General features: G+C 37.8%; 1 protein-coding gene across 1 annotated transcript; it reads right to left on the reverse strand.

Annotated features, from left to right (window-relative positions):
• Positions 1–2,086: 2,086 nt before the first annotated feature.
• On the reverse strand, positions 2,087–22,057 carry PNPT1 (polyribonucleotide nucleotidyltransferase 1). The gene is made up of 29 exons (XM_074150381.1): positions 21,848–22,057; positions 21,358–21,418; positions 20,982–21,056; positions 20,058–20,163; positions 18,982–19,031; positions 18,421–18,484; positions 18,287–18,334; positions 17,459–17,572; positions 17,005–17,191; positions 16,429–16,480; positions 16,057–16,114; positions 15,819–15,915; positions 15,620–15,722; positions 14,174–14,244; positions 12,655–12,691; positions 11,798–11,864; positions 11,592–11,681; positions 10,654–10,707; positions 10,442–10,548; positions 9,728–9,799; positions 9,567–9,630; positions 7,982–8,065; positions 7,431–7,514; positions 5,323–5,429; positions 5,184–5,239; positions 4,531–4,609; positions 4,380–4,427; positions 3,877–4,035; positions 2,087–3,108 (listed from the first exon to the last, which is right to left on the reverse strand). Exons 1-28 carry the CDS (start codon positions 22,021–22,023, stop codon positions 3,880–3,882), a joined length of 2,367 nt encoding a protein of 788 aa, XP_074006482.1. The 5' UTR covers positions 22,024–22,057; the 3' UTR covers positions 2,087–3,108; positions 3,877–3,879.
• Positions 22,058–23,033: the final 976 nt, after the last annotated feature.

The following is a 23,033-nucleotide window of genomic DNA, read 5'->3' on the forward strand; positions in this document are numbered from 1 at the left end:
TCCAGATGTGCAGAATAGCAAGAAACCACAGCAGAATATTCTAGAACAAATTCTTATCTATCATGGTGAACAGCTACAGAAGGAATAGGAGATACACAAGCCAGAATTGCCATGAAAAAAATATTTCTCTCCTTAACCTGTGAAATAAATCCGTGACCTCTCCAGGCATGAAATCAGTGACCTCTGTGGAAAAATGCCACCCCAGAACACAATGGGACTGCATTCCCTTTGCGCAGAACAGTGTCCAGGACTCCGCAGCCTGGGCTCTTAGAAACAGCAGCATGATCTTGTCATCGATACCAATAAAAAGCAAATCAATTCTGGGAGGCTTTGCCTGAAGACGTGCAAGACTTGCCCCAACAGCTCTTACATACCAGATTTAAAACTAGGGTAAATACAAGACCAGGAGAGAAATACACCTGAATCCCTGCATTGTAAGATTGAGAGAAAGCAAACTTTTTCATTGTAGCATTGCACCTGCCAGTAGCTCATCTCTCCCCATTATCACAAGGTGACAAGCTATAGCTGTTCAGAGTTCTCTGTTCTTCCACAAAACAAAGAATTTTGGTAGGGTAGGCTGCAGACGGAGCAAGTCAAGTGTCACAACATGGAGCAGCAGGGAGCTCTAATTTTTTTGTGGTTTTCAGAAGCAAGACAGACAGCTTTTTCCTAAATCACTTCAAATTTCTTGGACTGAAACTAAGAGAATGTACCATTCTCTCTGTCATGTAACCCCAGAAGTACAATTAGGTCAGCTCTTATGCTTTTATTATAATACTTGTAATATTTATTGCTGGCATTTAAAGATACCCCAGCTCCCGACGTGTGTTTGCACACTGTCGTTTGCACCTGTGTGAAGGTGTCAGCTTTGTCAGATAAACGCATTTCTGGCACTCTTGACCTGCCTTAATGCTGCAACTGCCCAGCTTCACTTTCCATAGCAATTCCTCTCAGTGGCTCCATTTAAGATGAGTCATTACAGAAGCTTATTATCTGGGGCAGCAGAGACAAAAATCACTATTTTAAACATGAAAAAACAGCTACAGCAATAGGGCTGAGCTCGCTCTCTCAAGCGCTATTAACCTACCTGCTCTCTGATCATAGCTGATATCACCTGAGAGTCAAGTATCTCCTGCCACCGTCCAACCTGCCACTCCTGACGGCTCTCGGGTGAACCCGGAATGTCTGAAGCCAGCCTGCCCTCCCTCCAGGAAGGTTCAGACTAGCACATGCTTACTTAATTCTTGGCTCCCATCAAGCTTCTCTCCTCAGGTAGGAGCAGCTGGGGTGTGCTCCTCCCAGACAATTCCCAAGCGTATTTTTTTTCCCACCCCTTCCCATAGGGCCTAAAACTCGTTACAAGTGCAGAAAGTCAGGCTTACTCTACAGGTTCTACCACAGGAACATAAAAGTCTTTTTCCCACTTTATCATCTAACAAACAGAAAATCCCCCCTCAGTTGATTTACTCCCCAACCGAGTAAATCAATCTCAGTTGACTTACTGAGACCACCACCTACCACATAAATCATTAATACTCCTGTCACTGCAGGTAAGAAGATACCTTTACAGGAAAGAATGGGATTATTCTGGCTCCTAAATTACGATTTTCACAGATTCAAATGCAAGCAGCCTACTAGTAATGTGCTAGCTAAAAAAAAAAGCTTCTAAAGTTAGTATTTTACTAACTAGAGCATCCATCTGTTCGACAAAAAGGAGCCTTAGAGAAACTGTTCTACAATAAAAGAACCTAAACCTCAGAAAACCACTTTAGATTGGAGAGGTCAGTTCCTGAGAATCATTATGAGAAATGGAAACATCTAAGCTTCTGTTTAGGGACTTTTAACATTTGCTTACATAACTTCAATAACACTATCCAGGAGAGGTAACCAACGATATATCAGTCGATTAAGTTAAGTCACAGAAAGCATCAGAATTAAAAACATAATAAACATTGGAATTCTTACTGAGAAATAACAGACTAGAGTCCTCAAAGAAGAGGAAAAGATTGCTAAGGAAAACTTTTTCAATCTTACACGATGAAAGACAGACAACACAACTACAAAGAAACGAGCCAGTCATTTCTTTCTCCTTTAATATTTTAACTTAGAATAATAATAATAGAAAAGAGCAATTTTTACTGTACATTCACATTTCTCCTCTCCCCAGTGATTCTTCTTTTCTTTCAGGAGGTTCTGAGCCCACTTGCCATCAGGTGGGAAGTTGATTTTCTTATTAGGTCTATATACAAATTGGTGAACATCAGAAGGGACATCTCTTTGATTTTCAAAGTCTGTACCTCACAAGTAGAAAAACAAGTAGTTCTTGTGAGTCCGTGGGAAATGTTTTGAAGTCTAAAAGAGACCAGTGAATTCACTGATGGAACATAATCAATAGAGGAATTCTGACACTCTTAATGAGGGTGTTTTAAGGGGAAGATTTATCACATCAATTGTTCATTCCAAAACAATTATTTTAATCTTAAATGTTTTAATTATCTACTTAAGTCAGTGTTAACAAACCCAGATACTAAATGATGTTTCAGCCAGGTTCTTTGTTTTGTCCTCCTGCTCAGATACTTCAGCAAGTCTGAAACCTATGATGGCTATTGACGTGCTTATCTGACACTGCAATCATGTTAAAGGTGATACTTTTAAGTCTTTATGTTTTGCTCAACATTTCAATCTTGTACATTGAAAAACCAGTAAAACGTTGGCCAAGTGTGTTTTCAACCAAGTATACGGAATAATTCCTTCTTTCAGGAAATAACTGTCAAATACTTGCTTCTCATCTTTACTTTTTTTTTTTTGATATGTTAGTGAGAAGAATCTTAAGCACTGAAACGTAATCTGTTCTTCAGTCTGTAAAATTCCATGTTCTTAGATTATCATCTCACCCTTTCTACACAAGGTAGGAGCACTGCTTTTATTTTAAAAGGGTTTTTAATAAGTTTGAAGACTTCAATTTGAAGTTCTACATCACCTTTAAGCATAAATAGTGTCTATTTTAAAAATATGGTTCACTACCATCCACCTGCAGATTCTTGTGAAGACATCTACAGATTCTAGCAAAGGTCACTTGTATTTCCACGAACTATCACGCCTTCTTTCCTGAAAAGAGATAGAAAATATTCTATAACCAACTAATTACATCAGGGCATGAAATTCAACAACACTTCTTAAAAAAACATTATCAGTGAATCTTAATTTCTTCTAGTGTTGTGAATCATTCCTAGAAGACTGCCACAGATTGCCTTAAATTATCACTGGTGCATTGCATTTCCATTTGCCCATCCCACTGTGCAACTGCTCTTGATTTTACAAACTGACACCTTCCCGTTATAGTAGCTTCCTAAGAGAAAAATCCATACACAATAGTTTTGGGAAAAGTTTAGGCATAGGTCTATTGACAGTTAAATACATGCTGGGAAACTAGTTCTAGAGAAGAGCTTTAGGCATTCTATTAATTGCCTGAGATTGACCAAGAAGTCTCCACTGATTGACTCAGAACTTTCAAGAAAGCAGCTTCCCCCTCTCCACCACCCCCTTTAAAAAAATGGTGGCGAGGTAGAGAAGAGGGAATGCTTATAGAGATATTGTAGATTAACAAGTTAAGTTTGTTTTGGAGAAAGTAGGCTGTCTAGGATGGCTGAAACTTTCAAGGCATTTGAAACAATTTTACAGTATCAAGCTCTTTACAACTTGCAGATGAAAGGGCAGTTGCTAACTTAAGAGGTTCTGCAAGCTAACTGGCAAATAGTATTTGCACATCACTGAAGGGCAACTGTACAATGTGAAAAACAGATTGATACAATTCTTTACAATAGTTCTAAAGAAGGTGCAGTACTGAGTTATCTTAAGTTGTTCCCATGCCCTTACCTGTCACTGGGATGAGGTAGATGACTGTGGAACAGTACCTCCCAGGACAATACTGTTTTTGTCAGTGAGGGTTTTAAGCACAGTTGTGGCTGGTGACTGTAGAATTTTACGTGAAAGCCTCATTCTACCATCAGTTGGATCACGTCCAAAGTATTTAACCTGTTAAGAAAACAAACCGCTTTAAGACTGATCAACTCAAAGAGCTGGAAATAGCATTTTCCTGAAAAGGTGGTGGAGTGTTTTTTTTTTTGTTTGGTTCCCAACTGCCCCGCTGCAATTTGATGCTAGAAAAGTCATAAGCAATAGGCACTGTTTCGTCTATATTACTCGTCTATATTACCCTAGATAGCAAGAGTATGACACTAAATAGACCTAATTGGAAACCATCAGGCCTTTAACCAGCTCGGAAAGGGAATATGATACGGCAAAATATTTTCTTCATAAACACACACACACACAAAAAATTCACTAAAATTCTAAAATTTTAAAGTTAAAAAAATTACCTGAATTTCTTGTCCAACTTCTAATCCCAGGGCACTAGGATGTTTAATCTAGAACACAGTGTTTTTCAGAAAAAAAATTATTTCAGTGTGATTAATTTTGTAAGGTTAGTTATAAAAGAGTCTAGTTCACAGTTGTTTAAGTGTTTATTACCTTTCTTTGATCAAGTTGGGAATTATGAAGTAACACTGGTGTCATGTTTGGATACAATTTTACCATCACTCCAGAATCTCTGCAACAGAAAACAGCACGGTTATTTCAAAATACATTGAAAGCAGTCTGTATGCATTTTCCTCTGCATATTGACCTCAAAGCAAGCATTAGTAAACTTTTCGTAAGCAAGATTTTACTCTTCCCTTTTTCAAAAAATCTTCTATCAACCATAACATGTCCAGTCATTTTTCCTTAATTGAAAGTGGATAGAAATGACTTCTTTCAGGACCGCATATTTCAGTAATAAGTACATCCAAAAAGTGCATGTAATTTCAATCCAATGTTTGTCTTGCAAAAAAGTAAAAAGCAAATTCCTGACACCTCTCTCAGATGAAAAAAGGCCTTAAGTTTTACAATTTATAGAGACATTCTAATAACTGAACAAGTGGCAAAAATAAACAGCCTTATTAAGAAACAGAAGAATATTTTCAACAGAAAATATCAGGAATGATGCAGGTGCCAATGTCACCTGCAGAAGTTTGGCATCCTTTAAAAAAAAAAAAAAAAATCAATTCTTTTACATTGTATTTAGGTATCAGGAATATATCTATGCAAAACTAATTTCTACTTTGACTCCACAGCACTTTTCATACCTTATTTCAGTTATCGTGGCTGTATAAACAGCACCAAATTCCAAGTTAACTTCCTGCTATAGGGGGAGAAAAGAAAACAGTAAGACATAAATTTACAAAATGCAAATTGAAAAAGCCAGCAACAAAAGTCTGTCCTTACATCATCCTTGCAGATTTCACGGATAAATTCCCTTGCTTCGTGCATAGCACTAGGTGTGGGGGCAAACACAGAGTACGTCTCTTCATCCAACTGACTCACAGTTACGCCTTAGAAACAGAATTTAATGAGAGGATTTAGGTGAACATTGCTGCTGTTTCAGCAAGGAGAAAAGTTACATTCAGTAAAGACTTGCCTAGAGCAAATTGATTTTGCACAGACTCATTACGATCTCAGAGTCCTAATAATTTCAACTATTCTTCAGATTAGGCACTGGACAGCTTTACATGCAACTGAATGGAAACTGAGTTATAGGTATGCTTGCCGAAGACTTGGACAAACTTGTGTTCCATGTAAGCACACAAAATTATTACTATAAACCTTTTATGACAGGAAAAAACTCTTGAAAGAATTTTGGTTTTATGAAGGCATCTCCGCTTCTATTAATTTCGCAGAGTTTCAACAAAACTATAGCTTTCATTAATAGCTGATGGAAATTCAAGTGTTTCAGAGACAGAACATAGCAAGATTACATGGTAAAATTCTTTGCACCTCTGGAAAAGTTTTCTGGACAACAGAATGCATAGGCTTGCAACCAAAGGGAAATAAGACTTTTTTCCCCCCTTTTCTCCAACCCAGTCCCCTAAGAAGCACTAATCAAGCTAGCCAGAACATTAAGAGTTTCAAGTCCAAAACAACTGAAGCAGAACATCCATTTGATACGCTGTAGACATGAGCCTTTTTTAATTTTTAGCTTTCTAAAAGTAGGGAACAAGTGAAAAAGTTTTACTATATTAAGCAATAACGGAAAGAATATGCATTTACAAAGAAGTGCTCAGAAAAGAAATCTGATTAATTTCATAATATCACAGCAGAAACTCACCTGTGCTACCATGGCTGACTATTGGTTGCACAATACCTTCATCATGTTGGAGAGATGGTAAGGGTGGGCTATGTCTAGTTTCACTTCTTGAGTAATTTGCACAAAGGGTTTTAATGGTGTAACCTCTCAGAAACGCTTAACACTGCAAATTCTGTTCCTTCACTTCCAAGGGCAACCACAATGTCAAGCTATAGGCCTAATTCTAAGTGACCTGTCAGTCTGCATTTATCTCAACCAAAGCATCAATTGCCCTGTTTAGGAAACTGTAGTGCAAAAGGCATAAACTTTGAATTTGGCACTTAAGGCCAGGCAGGACAAACCACTGTGTAAACAAATAAAGTTAATTTATTCCAAGAAATATAACAAGGTCAGGAAACTTTTCTCACACTACTTGCTCCCAGTTTAAGCCCCAGTACAGGTCACTCCTACAATGTGATAGTGAGCTGGATTTCTAACATATGCCAGCATGCTCTCAGTGTATACAAGCTCTTCACAGAACCCTAGGAAAACAGTTGATGAGCACTGTAGGGAAGAGCTCAGTGTCCCCTCTAAACCACAGCAAAAAAGCTATTGTTTATAGGAAGACAAGCTGCAGAGATCTGATCAACACTTAGGCATATTCACGATGAGATTTGCTTGACTTCACATCTTTCATTCAACACTATCTGCAATACTGTCCCTAAAGGAACCTTTAATTGGCTCTCCTGTAAGCCCTGATAAACACCATCACATGTACACCAGGCAAACTGCAAGCACTTCTACAGAGAGAATCTACACAGCCAAGGGCAGCTGAAGTGAGCTTCCCCTAGCTCTTCGAAACACATGCATCTCTTACCAAGATGTAGTACAGACTCAGTTTGTACTGAGCATTGGAACAGCTAAATGTCTAAGTCTGAAAACAACGGCAAATACTGTTTTACAGTCTGCATCATAAATCACAAAAAATGCCCTATTCTCTTAATACTTCTTTGTATCTACTTACTAGGTTGCTGCTGCTGAGGCACAAATGCCAGTTCTATGGAGGTGGTCTACAGAACAATTTGGGAAGTGTAGCTACTTAAAATATGTAAGGGCTTAAAGATAGCATTAAGATTCAGCAATAGCTGTGCTAGTAATACCTGTACTACCAAGATCCACTAATTAAAAACTCTACACTCGTAATTTTCATTTAGAGAGAAGTTAATAACACATTAGGATAATTTAATCACAGGAAGCAAGAATGACTTACCAGTCTGTGCCTGAAGTTTTTTCAGATTATAGGCCCCAGGACCAACGAATCTTAACCTTTTGGATAATGGAACATGGATAGTTTCTGAAAGAACATTGAAAATTACTTCAAAATACTAAAATATAATAATCTTGAAAGCTATCACAAAAAACAAGTCACATTCACTTAGGTTTTAATGTTCTATAGCTACTTGTATTATTACTAAACATTGATGTAATTACATTTAAGAACTGAAATAAATGAAAACAGGATACAAATACTTTGATGAGTGTAAGCCACCTTGAGCCATACCAATGCTGACATTCTATACACATTCTGATTTTTTGAGAGTTTCACATCAGTTTAATTCTATTTGCTTGTTTTCAGTGAAATAGTACAGTGCTGCCCCACATAGCAGTAAGAAACCCCCAAAAAATCCAAAGAAAAAAATAACCCCGAGGGGCAGAAACATATAACAAACATTCATTAACAAAAGCTGTTTTAAGCAGCAGCTTATTGTTAAAAAGTTAATTGTAAGAGATGAATTCCAATCAACACACAATTAACATTACCTACAACTGGTCCACTTTCTTTTCTGTTAGGTCTGGGTTTTGCCAGCGTTTGGTTCATAATTTGTAAAATCTCCCTCTTTGCAGCTGTGGGGTTTAGCCAGGGGGGTGGAGGGGGAGAAGAGGGAAGGAGGAAGAAAGAAAAAGAAAGAGTTTTGTATGAGATTAAAATAAATTTATGCAGTTTTTATTCTAAAGTAGATAAAAATCCATTCATAAGATCTGCCTCCTGCCTGGCTTGAGAATTTATCACGGTAACATTTCAGGTAGCAGAAGGTTGTTGCAGTGTAACTTCCTGCTCTGTGTATACAAAAGCTAAGCCTTCAGCACATTTATTGATTTTATGCAGCCTAGAACATTACACACAGTTCTGTTTCAGTGTATTATTTAAATAAATCAGAGTGCTGATAATAGCAACAGGGTGCAGCTTTGGTTAGTTAAGTTATGATACATTGGCCTGAACTTCAGCTGAGCTGCTTGAAGTGGTAACACCATTGAAAAGGAATTACTAGTTCTTACATTTTAATAAGGGTTTTCTCATTAAAATCTTGCTTTTACCATCAAGTTGAAAATTTTCTCTTACAACTAGTTAAATCCTTATTAAAGCTTGCAGCTTCATTTTTTTTATACAGCTCAATAAAACTTTAGCTGCACATGTCAGAATACAGGCAGCAGTAAATCTCTATAGTAGATGTAGCTGAATTTATGGTAAATGAAAAATAGTTTCCTGTTCTTTTTTATAACATTATTCTGTTAGACTCAAAAAAAAGTCATGTAGTAGGATGTTTGTGCCTTAGTCCGAATCCACTTTGGTGTTATGGTAACCCTTTACATACTTAACTAGCAACAGATTCCTCCTCCCTCTTGCAACTTTCACCATTCAAATCAATAAATTCAAATGTTAAATTATTTTTAACAATGCTTTTTACTGATCTATTGCAGAGCAAAGAGCAAACCTTTTTTCCTCAACCCACCATGTATGGTTTGAATACAGCAGGGCAAAAAATTTATAAACCGACTGGTTTAGTAATATTGTATTTGTATCAGTCAAATCCAAAATACTGTGTGTAAATATTTCCATAATATATTCCTCTACCATGATGTTGCTCTTTTGTATAAGTTTCCAACTGCCCTGCCCCAGTTTGCTACACCACTAACTTTGTTGTATTTTTCAAAATAAGTTACCCCTTGTACTAAGTGGTGACCATAAGTATCACACCATTTGCAGGGAGTATTATTTTGTTCTTTTTTAATAAAAAGTAACCTCCACGAGTAGCCGACAATTTCACTGACACAATGTACAATCATATGAATCTTAAGTGTGGTCGGAAGCACCTGGCTTTTTGGAGACTGAATGCTCTTCTCTGACACACAAAGCTATTTATTTTGTATGAAGTACCTGTATTGAAGCATAACAGACAACACCCAAACAAGACCACAAGACCAGTTTTTTTTGAAGGGAGCGACTTTTTTCCACAATAACAAAAAAAAAAGTAATAATCTGTTTTTTAGTTTCCTAAAACTTAGACTTTAATGCAATTTATCATTTAATATGATAAAATGGGTGCAGATACAAATATGGACCTACCTGTAGCTTGCTGAATAGCTTCCATTACAATTTTTATTGGTATTCCTGGCAGTTTTAGATCAACCTAATACAAAGAGAGTTAAGTCGTATCAACACGCAAGGAAAGCTTTTTTAGACACATTCTCAGAGTTCCATTTTGGGAATATTGAATGTTACAATACCTGCAAGGCAGTTATTCCTTTATTAGTACCCGCCATCTTGAAATCCATATCGCCATAATAATCTTCAATTCCCTACCAGCACAGACAGAAGGAAAGCAAATTGGAGTAACTTTATCCCAAAGTCAAGTCTCATTATACTAAAAGTACATTCTGTGTTTCAATAAGCCCCAAAGTAGTTCTGCAGACTTGGAATTACTTTTGAGACTCGCATGTTTTTCTTCAGCCTTATTTTGCTGTTCATGATTAACACTGCTCCTTTCTCACCTTATAAATTAAGAGCTTTTGTGGACTAGTTTCTGAACAACAAATCCACTAGCAGTGGGTGCCACAGGAAAAAGCTGCAGCAGCACAATAATGTGCGTTTTTCTCTCCCAGCAACTTTGCCAAGTGCTCATTCTTCATCCAATATATTACGTTTTTCAGTAAAGTATTCAAGAATTATTGATCTCATTCTCCCAAGAGAAAAGACAATTGAGAGCTTAAAAGAAATAACTGAGTAATTACAAAAAACGAGGAAACATGACTAGATACTTCAAAGAGATTTTCTGAAATAAGAGAGGAGTCTGGGAGACAAACCAGAGAAGATAGAACTATTCAGTATTTCCAGTAGCATATGTTCCAGAGTTAACTGGGTAAATTGTTACAGAAAGCGGCCATAGAGGGTATTTTACAGAATTAAGCAGCAATGAAGACAAGAGTGCTAGAAACACTCACCAGGATGTCTGTCAGCAAACGATAGTCCTCAATATCTCCTTTTTCCAGACTGCATTTGGTAATGAGACCTATTGCTACACCTGCCACTGCACTTGATACTGGAACTCCTAATAGTGGTAAATAAGAATATATTCTTATAACCTTTGGTCATTTCCAAATCCTATAACACATTATCATATGCAGTTTTTCCTTTTAAGTGCCATATTTTGTACCTGCATCCATTAATGCCAAACTTCCACCACATGCAGAAGCCATTGAAGATGACCCTACAGAGTTAGATTACAGGAAGGAAAAAAAGTATTAAACATTGGTCAGACGTACCAGAAACAAAACTTGCTAGTGATATTCTTCAATGCCAGCTTGACAAATTAACTTGCTGCTAGCTAGAAAATACTGTGCAGCAACACATACACTACAATAAATAATTGCAATTAGAAATTTTATGTAGTAGAAGTATTTTTAACAATAAACAGGTAGTATAGCTTGAATCTTCCATGATACCAATACCAAAAAAGCTCAAACATCACCATTAATGTTAAATATTCTAGAGAGGCAATCTGTGGGCTTCACAGGAAGCTGCAAATGGGACTCCTTCCCCTTCTCCACTAACCCCTTCTCCCACCCACCTAATCTCACTACAGTGCTAGGAAATAGGAGGTGGACCTCATGGAGTTTCTTGCCACCCAGGAGAACCTGTAAGAAGGCAAAATGGATAGCTCTTTCCCAAACTTTCTGATGGGAAAGATCAAACACAGACAGCCAAGGTAAGTTAAGTTATCTCTAAGTCAGTGAGGGTACCAGCTGTGATTAAACACTGAAGAATGGGTCTCAATACATGCTAATTTATTTTCCCTCACTCTGTAGCATAAAAATGCCCCCAAATACCATTTTATTAAACTCAGAATTTATGTTTGTATCTTATACTAATACTGTGCTTTTAGGCAAATGGAAAGTAAGGTCCATTGTTCATGACCATATAGATCTTGTTTTAAGTATTTCAGGTAATAGAGCTATCAAGATTACAAAGGTTAAAAATGAAATCTATTTCCTGAAATGCCTACAAATCAAGTTTGTCAAACTCAAGCTTTTTTTAAGAACCAAATTTAGTCTCTAAAAATGAAATAAGTTAAAAATAAGAAAATGGTAATACCATTTGACTCTAAGACTTCAGAAGTAACTCGTATTGTGAATGGGAAATCCTGGGGAATAATTGGTTTCAAAGCTCTTTCTGCTAGTGCACCTGTTAAAAAAAAAACAAACCAAACAACGAAACAAAACACGAAGCAATCCATAAATAAAAAGAATCAGACAAAATATTAAAACTTAGAGTATGGGACTTCTCTAGTTTGAACTTACCATGTCCAAGTTCTCTTCTGTTCATACCAGTAACTTTGCCAATCTCATTAGTTGCATAAGGAGGAAACTTTGAAGTAAAAAAGTGCATATATAGAAAATCAATGAATACTTTTTCTCCATTTTAAAACATACACTTAGAAAAAAAATATCTTTTAAGTTTTGATGCATCTCAAGATAAAAAAAAAAAAAAAAAAAAAAAATCAAACCACCACATGTCACTTAGTCTGCAAACCAGGACCAGTTTAGGTAGTGTTTAGTACATGTTTTACTTCCACAGAACAAGAGAATAAAGCAGTTGCAAAGTAGTTGAAAAACAACACAATAAGCTCACTCCAATTAAACTTGTCAAGCAACATATCAGAAATCTTGTTTGTCATACAGATAATGGAACAAGGTATGTCTGTTGCCTGTACGAAATACTTTGGGGAAGTTCCAAAGGCTGAGAGAGATCCAAGATGTAAAAGCACTTATTTACTATTGGTGTAGTATGTCAGCTGAACATATTAGTAAAGTTTGCTAAAAATAATAGAACAGGTTAATCCTCCTTTCAGTAATAACCCATTCTTATGGAGCTAACCTAATTTTAAGATATTAAAAAGGCTGTATAAAATGGCAATTTACATATTGAGTTATTATTACAGATTATTATTCCTTTTTAGGAAACCAGCACTTTTGTTCATGAACAGCAGTATAAATTCACATATGAATTAGAAATTTTAGCAAATTTAGACATAATTTGTGTCCTTGGAAGTGAACAATTTCACTTTTAAAAGCAAGTGTCAATCTCACTTTTTAAAGCAAGACATGAAGCCCTTCTGTGAATCATGCAGAAAGCCGTGACACAGTAAAACTCTCACCTCGTAATGCAGCATGAAGTTTTTATCTTTTATTCCGCTATTAATCAAAAATAAGACCATGTCAAAAAAGAGCAACCAAACATGCAGAAGATTATGTTCAGTTACGCTTACAAATAGACCCAGCAAAAACAACGTATCAATAGATCTGCTTATCAACCACATTTTTCCTAAGGTTTTCTAGGTAGTAAACAAATTTAAAAGCACAGTTGACAAAGAAAAAACCTTATGTCTTAATCACCATTAAGACAGTTTCCCTAGCTGTTTAGAATAGAATAGGCCCTTATCAGCTCCTTATGCTGGTTTTAGTGTGTTTGAAGGAAAAAAAAAAAAAACAAACAACAACAACAAAATAATCAAACTTCAAGAACACCAGCATCTTACTGGTCCAGTAAGGACTCAGAAATGTAAGCACTCAGAAGGAAAACTGAAAAATCCCTGTAACCACAAAATAGTTCTTGATTAAATAAAAAAAAATCTGCACTCAAAAAAGTTACCTAAGTACCACAAAGACTTGACTCTTAGCAATAAATACAAAAAAGCTAATCTATAAAGAAAATTGCTTCAAGTCAAGACTTGCCTGTAGTTTCATACAGAGGCAATCTCTCATTCATGAAGCAACCTAATGACTTAATTAAAACTAATTAAGTAATAACACAAACTGATTTCCAAGAATACTAAAGTTACAGAACATGGACAAACACCTCTAGGCCAAAAAATTTAACCAAAACAAAGCTGACACACTAAAATATGAAAGCTCCCACACTGGTGGGATGAGATCACTGAACTGCAGCTGCTTTAAAGCGGAAAGGTTTTCTCTCCCCAACAAGTTAGAGCTCAGCAATAAAATATTAACGGCACAAGGATTTGCTTGCTACATCTTAAGTCAAATTTTCTTTACTCCATTAAAAAAGAACACAAATATTTCCACCCTCTGAACATTTTTGAGTCAAAATGAGACCATTTAGTTAGGCTGATTCCGTTATCTCTCCTCCTCTCCTGTTATCTGCCTTTTTTTTTTTTCCCCTCTCCATTTGAGCCAAACTTGACAAATAGAACAGCACTTCATGGGCTACGTGCATCCAACATACTGAGCAAAACTTCAAAACTTGTGAGAAACTGATTAAATGAGTAGAATACATATCAAGTTCCAAGTGTGATGATGAATACTTGGAACAAAGAGAGAGAATCAACTTTCAATCGTTTTATTAAAGACTTGATAAATGGACATAGTTTTACAGTTTCAAGAATAACCGGCTGTTTTCTTTCTCTCAAAACCAGCCTGGATGTTACTTGTAATACTCTGAAATCTCACATGCATGCCTATAGAATTAATGTCATCTTAAAAAACAACTGCCAAGATCTCTTGAAAACAGGCCACTTCAAAGTCTGATTTTACACATTTTTTAGTCCTAATGAATACATATATATCTATGTCGAAGTTCAAGGAACTTTTATCAAATGTGCTTAAATGCTCACTCTCTTTTATTGCCACTGATAAAACACCAAAACATATACATACCTCACTGCTGTTGAGATCAGATCTGATTTTACACTTGATTCTATAGAGTCAAATGTAACTGTACAGAGAACCTAGAATAAGACGACAGAGGGTAAATACTTCCATAGATTCATAGATTGGTCCAGGCCGGAAGGGACCTCCAAAGGTCATCTAGTCCGACCTCCCCGCAGTCAGCAGGGACACCCCCAACTAGACCAGGTTGCCCAGGGCCTCGTCGAGCCTCACCTTGAATATCTCAAGGGAAGGGGCCTCAACCACCTCCCTGGGCAACCATGTTCCACAGCTTTTACTGGTTATGAAGAATCAAAAAGAATGATTTCAGCAACGTGATGCCATCACCCACCACTTCTGCAAACTTTTTTTTCCCTTCATTGCACAAACATTCAGAGTCTGTAAAGACTGTATGATCTTACAAGGAATCACATTTAAAAATCTTAATTTAATGCTTCTTAAGCTGGTAGGAGCCTAGAACAGTTTGTTTACTAAGAAACAGAACTCCTTCATGTAAAAGCCAGGGCCAGATGCAGCCAGTGTTGTGCAAAAGAGCAAGCCTGTTTATCACATGCACTTGCAGAATGTGTTATTTTTAGTGGGATAAGAGGGGACAACGCTGAGGAGTAAATCACTGCAACTACCCATGTACCCTGTAATAAATCAGCTCAACGGCTGACAGTCTTCTAGGAAAATGAACTATAAAAATATAGGAGGCCAAATCTTGTGTACAATCTTAGTTCAAGCCACCCAACATCTGACACTTTCAGCAAAGAAGGGGGGGGGGGGAATCTCTTCTTAATGTGATTCTTTTTTTTTTTTTTGTACAATTTCCCTATTTAGCCCAGGTTACATATGAAGTTCCTTTTAAAAGATTTCTCATGACCTATACAATTTAGCACTGCCCTACATACCAATGACCCATTAACTGAGTCACCTGTTTTTCTAAAAGCAAACAGGATTATGTTTTACATGAAAAGCTTCTGTTTCAGATATCTTTAACATAAATGTCTACGTAGAGGGACGAAAAAGATATGACAACTTTAAGTCATCCTGAATTGGAAAGCTTTCTTCTCAAATCGCCTCCCCACAATACAAGAACTCAGCCAACCGAAACCGCCCAAAATCTGCCAACCTGAACAAGGAGAATCCTTACAGCATCTAACTTTGGTTACTAGACATTATTCAGAAAGTCTGAAGACGCAACAATGCTTACCGGACTCTTTCTGGGCACATACGCTTACAGTGTTATCCTAACATCAGTACTGTTCATGTAGCAAGGAGGCAAGCTTTGTTTACTGCCTTAATGGACTCAGATATATTTTAATTAAATCTAAACTGTTTTCTAGTTATTACTATTTGAATGTGAAGAAAAAGGAAACTTTGCATTTAAACAAAAGACACAAATCTTTCAGCTTTTGATAAATTATCATTTCTGACATTTAAAGATACTACCTGTGTTTGACCTCTCTGAAATAGGGCTGATCCATGAAGCATTTTAAACATGTCCACTTCACATTTAATATCTCTGAGGGAAGTCAAATCTCTCCCATCACACCTAAAGTTAAAAGCATAAATTATGAGATCAGTGAAACTGTAGTCTTGGACAAAAAGTTGACAGAAATATTATTCACTAGAAGTTTGATATGCTTACCTTCTATATTCAGTCAGAACAAGATTTCTAAAAATATCCTTTGAAACCACATTGAAAGATTCCATGATTTCATAAGGCTCGGCCTCTGGAAACTTTTCTGAGTATAAAAAAGAAATTCCATCTGAAGTTGGAAAACAAATTTTATAGAACTTTTACAAGAATAGAGCACACTGTAACTCTAAGTAGGGCTAGCTCCATTTAAGCATTCTCTACATATTAAGAAAGCAGAAAATAATACCTTTCAGCTGTTCTTCTGTTTCAAGCCTTATTTTGTTAATTGCTTCATCTCTAGAAATCTAGAACACAGGAATTGCAACCAGTTAACTCTACAGGGCAGAATAACAAAAGAGGTGTGGGTTGTTGGGATTTTGTTTGCTTTAAAATTCTGTAAAACTCAAGGGATAAGGAATAGGACTGTAACACAAATTCAAAGATCAATAACGTGCTGCAAGCAAATATTCTCGTAGATAATTTACAGAACAATTTATTATTACTATTGCAAATATATGCAGAGGTTTATTAACATTAGTGCACAGAACTAAGTCTTACTACAGTTTCATTGTGATATTAATTAAAAAGTTATTATATCATGTTTGAACTCATTACTTACTTTATCATGGCTAGAGTCTGTGAACACCGCATAGATCTTGTTAAAAGCAAGTCTTTCGGAAGAGAAAAAAGAATTTTTGAAAACACAGCTTTAAAAAAAAACCTTATGTAATTAATTTCTTTTAAGGACTAAATGTTTGTTTTCATTAGCAGTATGAAAGCACCAGACTGACATTTATAAACATTACTAGCTCCAGCTGTCCTTCCTCTTCCTCCAGCTCTCCTGCCACCTCTCTTAAATTAGTTATCGCTTCCACAGCAAAGCTCGTACAAGCCAACACATCCTGACTCCTCTTATCACCGTTTCTCTAGAGCGGCACAGGAACTTAGAATACTTTCACTGGGCTTTCCGGGTATTTGTTTTGCCCTGTCCTTCTCACTAAGGTGTAAAACAAGAAAGCTGAAGGCCATATTCCTAAGTTTCTATGGGAAAACACAGCAAGTAACATTCAAAACATGATATTTTGTTAAACAAAAACCCCAAACTATCTTATCCGAGCTCATCAAATTAATTGTTAAATAAGCATTTTGAGTCACTTAACAGAATTTAGATCAAAGTTATTTGTTCTGAACTTACCTCTTTGCACATTCCACAATGTCTTCAGAAGCAACAAATAACTTCTGAACAGTTCTCTTGACAACACCTCGTTCTTTCACTAGTTGCTGAATTCCCTGAATTATTTGCTGTGCGTGCTTCACCCCTACTTTGATGGCATGACAGAAGTCTTGTTGCAGTATATTCTCAGCAGTCGCTTCCAACATAACTATCAATGGAAAGTTAAAAAAACAAACAACACTGCTATTTATTGTTCAATAGCAATCTAACTCAATTGAGGAAATACAGATTAACATTAAACTGCATAAATATAATGGAATTTACTTTAGCTAACCAATAGTTACCTAACCTATCACTGTTATTTACTCCTACTATTGGATAAAAACATGAATTTCAAAGATTAGGAAAATGCCTGCAAAGAGGCTTCTACTTGATTTTCAAACACTCAACAGATATTAATAAGTAACCTACTTACCAACTTGATTTTGAGGAGCTGCAGCAACAACTAAATTTAAAGCACTAGAAGACATCTGTTTTCGAGTTGGATTGATAATAGTTTCCCCATCAACCAGTCCTACCCTTACCGCACCTACAAAGAAACTCCAGAAAATTATTATTACTCTAATAAGAAGTTCTTTAAGGCATCACATCATTTTACTTTGAAAATTATATATCTAAAAACAATAATCAAAGCTATGGATTTGTTTTAAAATATTAGCATGTTAGCTACATATTAAGAATGAATCTGTAAGGCAAAATTATCTATTCTTTAATTTCTTTTGAGTGGTATTACTGGGTAGGGAATATAATGGCAAGTAGTATTATACATAAGGCTGTAAGTACATTGGGGTTTTTTTTCAGTCATTTGAGCACGTGTTTTCTAGAAAAGAGGCAGGTAAAAGGAAAATACAGCCAAATATTTGTTCTTGACTAGAACATTTCTCTTCCCATAAAATATCCACAATGATGTAAAGCTCTTCTGGAGAAAAAGTATTCTTATCCATCTATTTTCAATGCTTTTCAGGACTAAGTTTCTCTAAATAAAAAAATTTAGGTTTTGGTCTCTATACTATACTATTTCTGATTATAAATCCTTCCAGAAGTATATTTAGTCCAGGAAAAATAATGTTTTGAAGTGCAATAATTCTATCCATTGTAAATTTATTTTCAATAATTCAACTTGAAACAAAAGACAGTGGACTTTAAATTCAGATTCTTGTTAAAGAAAAAAAAAAAAGCATGAACCGTGGTTTAAGTCTTTCGTTATGTTCAAATCACCCATCATTTCAAAATATTTACTTACCAATAGGACCATTCCATGGAATATCAGATAACGCAAGCGCTGCAGAAGCTAGAACGCAGAGATAAAAATCTGTATTAGAAAAACTGGATCATATTAAATCACACACTAGCAGTATTTTTTATTGGTGCTCTTACCTCCATTAATTGCTAGAACATCAGGATCATTGACACCATCTACTGCTAAAAGATTACAAAGGATCTGGCATAAGATAAAAGACAATGAATAGTTTTGACCTATACCTTTTTAATAGCTGTCAATACAAAGCTAAGGACAACAAAATAAAACATTCCATGTATTTATCCAAGCCTATATTACAAATGAAAATTTGTTCAGGTATTTAAACAAGAAAGCTCACAAAAAACCCACTAATGTATAATATTGTATCGTATCATGTAACATATGCTATTAGCCTTTCTTTCCTCTGTTGTCCAGAGTATATTTGAGTTTTGTTGATGTATCTTTACAACAAAATTTGGAAACTAGCATGTAATAAACATCATGTAAGACAAGGAGACGACAAACTAAAAAGCAGCACTACACTATTAGACTGTTCTTCAAAGTGTAGACCCCTCCTGGCTGCTAATGAAAATTGCTTTTCTTCAAACAGTGCCTATATCATATGAAATTTTCATTGGCTGTACCTATGTTTTCCATTGTGAAGGTAGCTATAGCTAAGGACAGTGAGCGTGACCTACCTGTGTATCATAAAAGTAGCCTACGGGAAAGAGTGGTCTGATTGACCGATCTGCAAAAGAAATATTCAAAATCTAAGTAGTAACTGGTTTTCAGTAGTCAGTATTCAGTTTGTCTTGTAATAACCCCACAAGAAACTGGCAAAATGGTTTAAATGAAAGACCCAAACAAACAAAAAAGAAAAGGCAGAGAACTCAGAAGGAAATTCAGCATAAAATGTAATCAACTCTAAAATTTCAATAGGACTCAGAGTAATGTAAGAGGTGTTTCAGTGAGTATACTCACTGTCAGGTAACACAAGGTAAAAACACCGAAAAAGTCACTTTAGAATAAAAATATTCTATTCAATAGTATTTCACTAGAAATATTTTCAATGAAGGGACATAGTCTTCAAACAGAGAAAAGCAACAAAAGCAGGTATGTTCAAATTGCTGCATTATTTCCATGATGTATAGTTTTCTTGCTAACTTTATTTTTTTTATTTCAGTTTGAAGTGTATAGGACTGTGTGACAGCCAAGGCCTTATAGGCTGTTCCCTCTCCTAATTCTTTTCATTGCTGTCTTAAGATGCCAATGTATTTGACTCAAGTTTTATATAAATGTTGCATTTCAAGGTATTATTCACAAGTGCAGATAGCCATGATAGAGATGACTTTTCAAGCAGAATCGAGAGAGAGAATGAGTAGGTACCAATCAGTAAGTCTGCCACTTTGAATTTCAGAGTTTAGCTTGGTTGTCTCTTCCACCTATGCAGAGACGTGTGACTGCAGAGGTAACATCTCTGCAGTTAGGATGAGATCGTAGATACAATAACATCAACAAAACTGACAAGAAGATTTCACAACATGCAGGCTTGCACACAGCCTTGCACACAAGGGATATGCACACAGCCCCAGTTGATATAGTATTTTAAAAATCCGTACTAATAAACAAGAAACTACAAGTTTGTTTTCTTCTTACATTACTGCAGAAACAATCAAGTCTGCAAACAGCAGTTAGAAATTACTATCTTTTCAAACATTCATGAGGATATTACAAAATATTTACAATACATTGCAAATAAAATGTTTCAGCCCACCTATTACTCTGCTCGTAAGAATTTCTTTATCAGTAGAACCAAGTTCTCTCCTTAGATAGTTCGTAGGAATTCTTCCTGCTGCTGCAGCTTTCTGACGATAGTCAACCTTTTAAAAACAAAATGGGGATTCCTAAAGACAACAGGTTACTGGTTTCAGAGTCACAGGATCATTCGGGTTAGTAGGGACACCCCATAAAGTCTATAGTCCAATTTCCTGAGCATGGTCAACTCTGAATTCAGATTATTGACTTAAGGCTCTGTCCTGATGCCCAAATGGACCCCCCCTCCTATACGGACTGCCCAGCCAGTCAGTCCCCAGCCTGAACTGTTGCAAGGCACTAGTGCACCCCAAGCTCAGGACTTTGTGCTGTCCTCATAGAATTTCATATGGTTCCTGTCGGCCCATTCCTCCAAGCCCTAGACGCTCCCCTCCAGATGGCAACCCGGCTTCTGAGCCTATCATCTGCACCCTTGAGTTTGGCATCATCTGCAAATTTGATGAGCAGGAATTCCAGGTCACCGATATAAGCATGAAACGGGCTATCACCCAAAATAGCCCCTCGAGGAACTCACTATTATTCAGCCTCAGGGTAGAACATGAATCATTTACCCTTAATAACCACAACACTTCAAGTCTCATAATCCAACCAGTTTCCCACACATCTAAAATATAACGCCTGAACGTGGATGTTGTGGCAAAGTTCACAAGGCTTTTGTGGAAAGCCTTGCTAAAGTCAAGCTGTACACCATCCAGTGCTCATCCCTCATCCACGGGTCTAGGCATTTTACTCTGAAGTTCAGGGTCTGTTGTCTACTACTTGCATTCCCCATTCCCCCGAGCATCTTGAACTCCACTATTTAATGACTACTGCTGCTAAGGCTACCACTGATGATCACAAAACTAATTTTGTCATTAGTACTTACCACTAATGGCATAAACTGAGATGCAGAAGGCTTAGTTTTACTGACTGCTGTGACCATCACTGCTGTGTCGCCTAGCTGAATTAAGAAAAAAAACAAAACTGAAATTACCAGCAACCAAAATATTGTCTGAAATCCCAAACTTATTCACAAATTAAAACTCCAGAATATTCTTTGCAGAAAACTACATAAATCCATGCTTCACTCCATTATTTTTGCTTGCCAATTTTTTTTCCTACAAAACAGACAGCTGTACATTCACCGGGGATTAAATTGCCACTTGAGGCTCTATATCCTTTTAATAGACTTTTGTCATAATAATGAATGTTCAGATCCAGAAATTTTGAAGTTGCACTAGTTTTAACTTTTTTTTTTTTACCTGAACAACAGCAGATCCATCAGCAAACCTAGCAAGTTTTCCAGAAGACAGTTCCATCTTTCTATTGGAAAGAAATAGCTTGTTACTCATGGTGAATTCAAATAATTTTTTCCAGCAGCTTCTGCATCCATCTACAGCACCGACTACACCGAATGCAGGCTACATTTCACATTAGACATAAATATCCTCATTAGCTATGGAAATTAAAACTCTTTAACCAGAAGTGACCAAATCCCCTTAACTTTAACTTGCTTTTGCCTCCAACGCCCTGCGTCTTTCCCCCTGCAGCAAAGACTTGCAGCCGTGTCAGGGGAAGGAAAAGCCCCTGCTCTTCCCCTGCACCGTGCCTGAGGAAGGACTGGCAGGAACACCAGCCGCCATTTCTCCTCACGTCTGTTTAACCCACCGCCCCCCCCGGACAGTGCTTTCCACTGAGCCGGCGGCCTCGGGGAACCCCCTGCCCGCAGCCCCGGCGGGGGCAGCCTCTCACCTGCCCCCTACATCCACCGTCACCGTCCGGCCGGGACCAGCCTCCGCGGCAGCTCGGCGGACAGGCGGCAGCCGCAAGGTGCAGCCATCCGACGGCACCAGTAGCAGCCGTCGCCGCCACGACGCCACGGCCCAAGCACCGAGCACCGCGCGGCCGCAGCCTCCGGCAGCGGCCATGGCACCCGTGGGGAGGAAGGGGGCAACCCCACCAGCAGCTGCCACCCCATTGGCTGCCGCAGCGGAGGGGGGCGGGGCATGGCGCAGTAAGCTGGAAGCGGATTGGCTTCCGTACTGGCGGTCGAGTTTCGATTCCGCGGCGCGAGCCCTTCCCTGCGCCCCCTGGCGGAGCCGCGCCGGCTACGGCAGCCGAGGAGGGTCAGGCTGCGCGGAGCCTGCGAAGGTGGTGGCTGCGCGGCCCTGCCGACAAGCCTGAGGTAAAAAGAGGCAGAAAAAGCTCCGTGGCGGCCCCTGGATTGGATACGGCCTTGGAGCCAGCTCAGACTCAAATTTGGGGGCTACCAGCACAAAGAGGGGCCCACACTGAGGGAGAGGACACCAACACCGGGGCTGCTGCCGCCCTCCCGACCTTGTGAGGCCTTGTCTGGCCGTCCCGGGCTCCTCAGCCCCGGGTTGGGTATCGCTGGTGGGCGAGAGCAGCCGCAGGGCCTGGTGCGGGGCAGTTACCACACGTCACACAGCCAGCCAAAGTTCAGGGCCCTTCCTTTAGGAGCATGGCTGAATGAGTCCATGCCGGCTTAAACTCGTACTTGAAAGTAAAAATGCATATATTGGGAATTTTTGTGCCTGAAAGACCTTGTTCCGTGCTTCTTATTTTCAAAACTAAAAAACTGTGTGCCCCCCCCCCCCCCAAAAAAGCCCCACATTTCAAAATAAATAATTGTAGTTAAGTTCCCTGAATCTTTTTAGTAATTAAAGCTGTATTAACCATTGATCCCGTAGCAGGGTCTGGCAATTGGAGCATGGCAACAGCATCCAGAGATTTGTGCCAAACTTCAAGGTTATGCTCATCTTGAGTGACTGAAGGGGTCACATCACACTGTTCCTCACTTTTGTCCTCGGTAAGGCAAGAATAGTTAATGATCCTTAGAACTCTTTTAAGCCAGGAATGTCAAAATATTTTTCAAAGTGCAAGAGGGTTACAACAGTTGTTATTGCTTATCACAAAG

The sequence above is a fragment of the Numenius arquata genome, chromosome 7 (assembly GCF_964106895.1).
Source record: "Numenius arquata chromosome 7, bNumArq3.hap1.1, whole genome shotgun sequence".
Classification (NCBI taxonomy): Eukaryota; Metazoa; Chordata; class Aves; order Charadriiformes; family Scolopacidae; genus Numenius; species Numenius arquata.

Bases quoted from the DNA above. Each gene is read 5' to 3' on its own strand.
- PNPT1 (XM_074150381.1), bottom strand. From the start codon at position 22,023: ATGGCCGCTGCCGGAGGCTGCGGCCGCGCGGTGCTCGGTGCTTGGGCC. The intron at 10,549-10,653 runs GTACAAAATATG...TACCACTATTAG, and splicing joins TTTGGCATTAATGGATGCAG to GAGTTCCAGTATCAAGTGCA. The intron at 9,800-10,441 runs GTGAGTGTTTCT...CTGTGCTGGTAG, and splicing joins GTTTGCTGACAGACATCCTG to GGAATTGAAGATTATTATGG.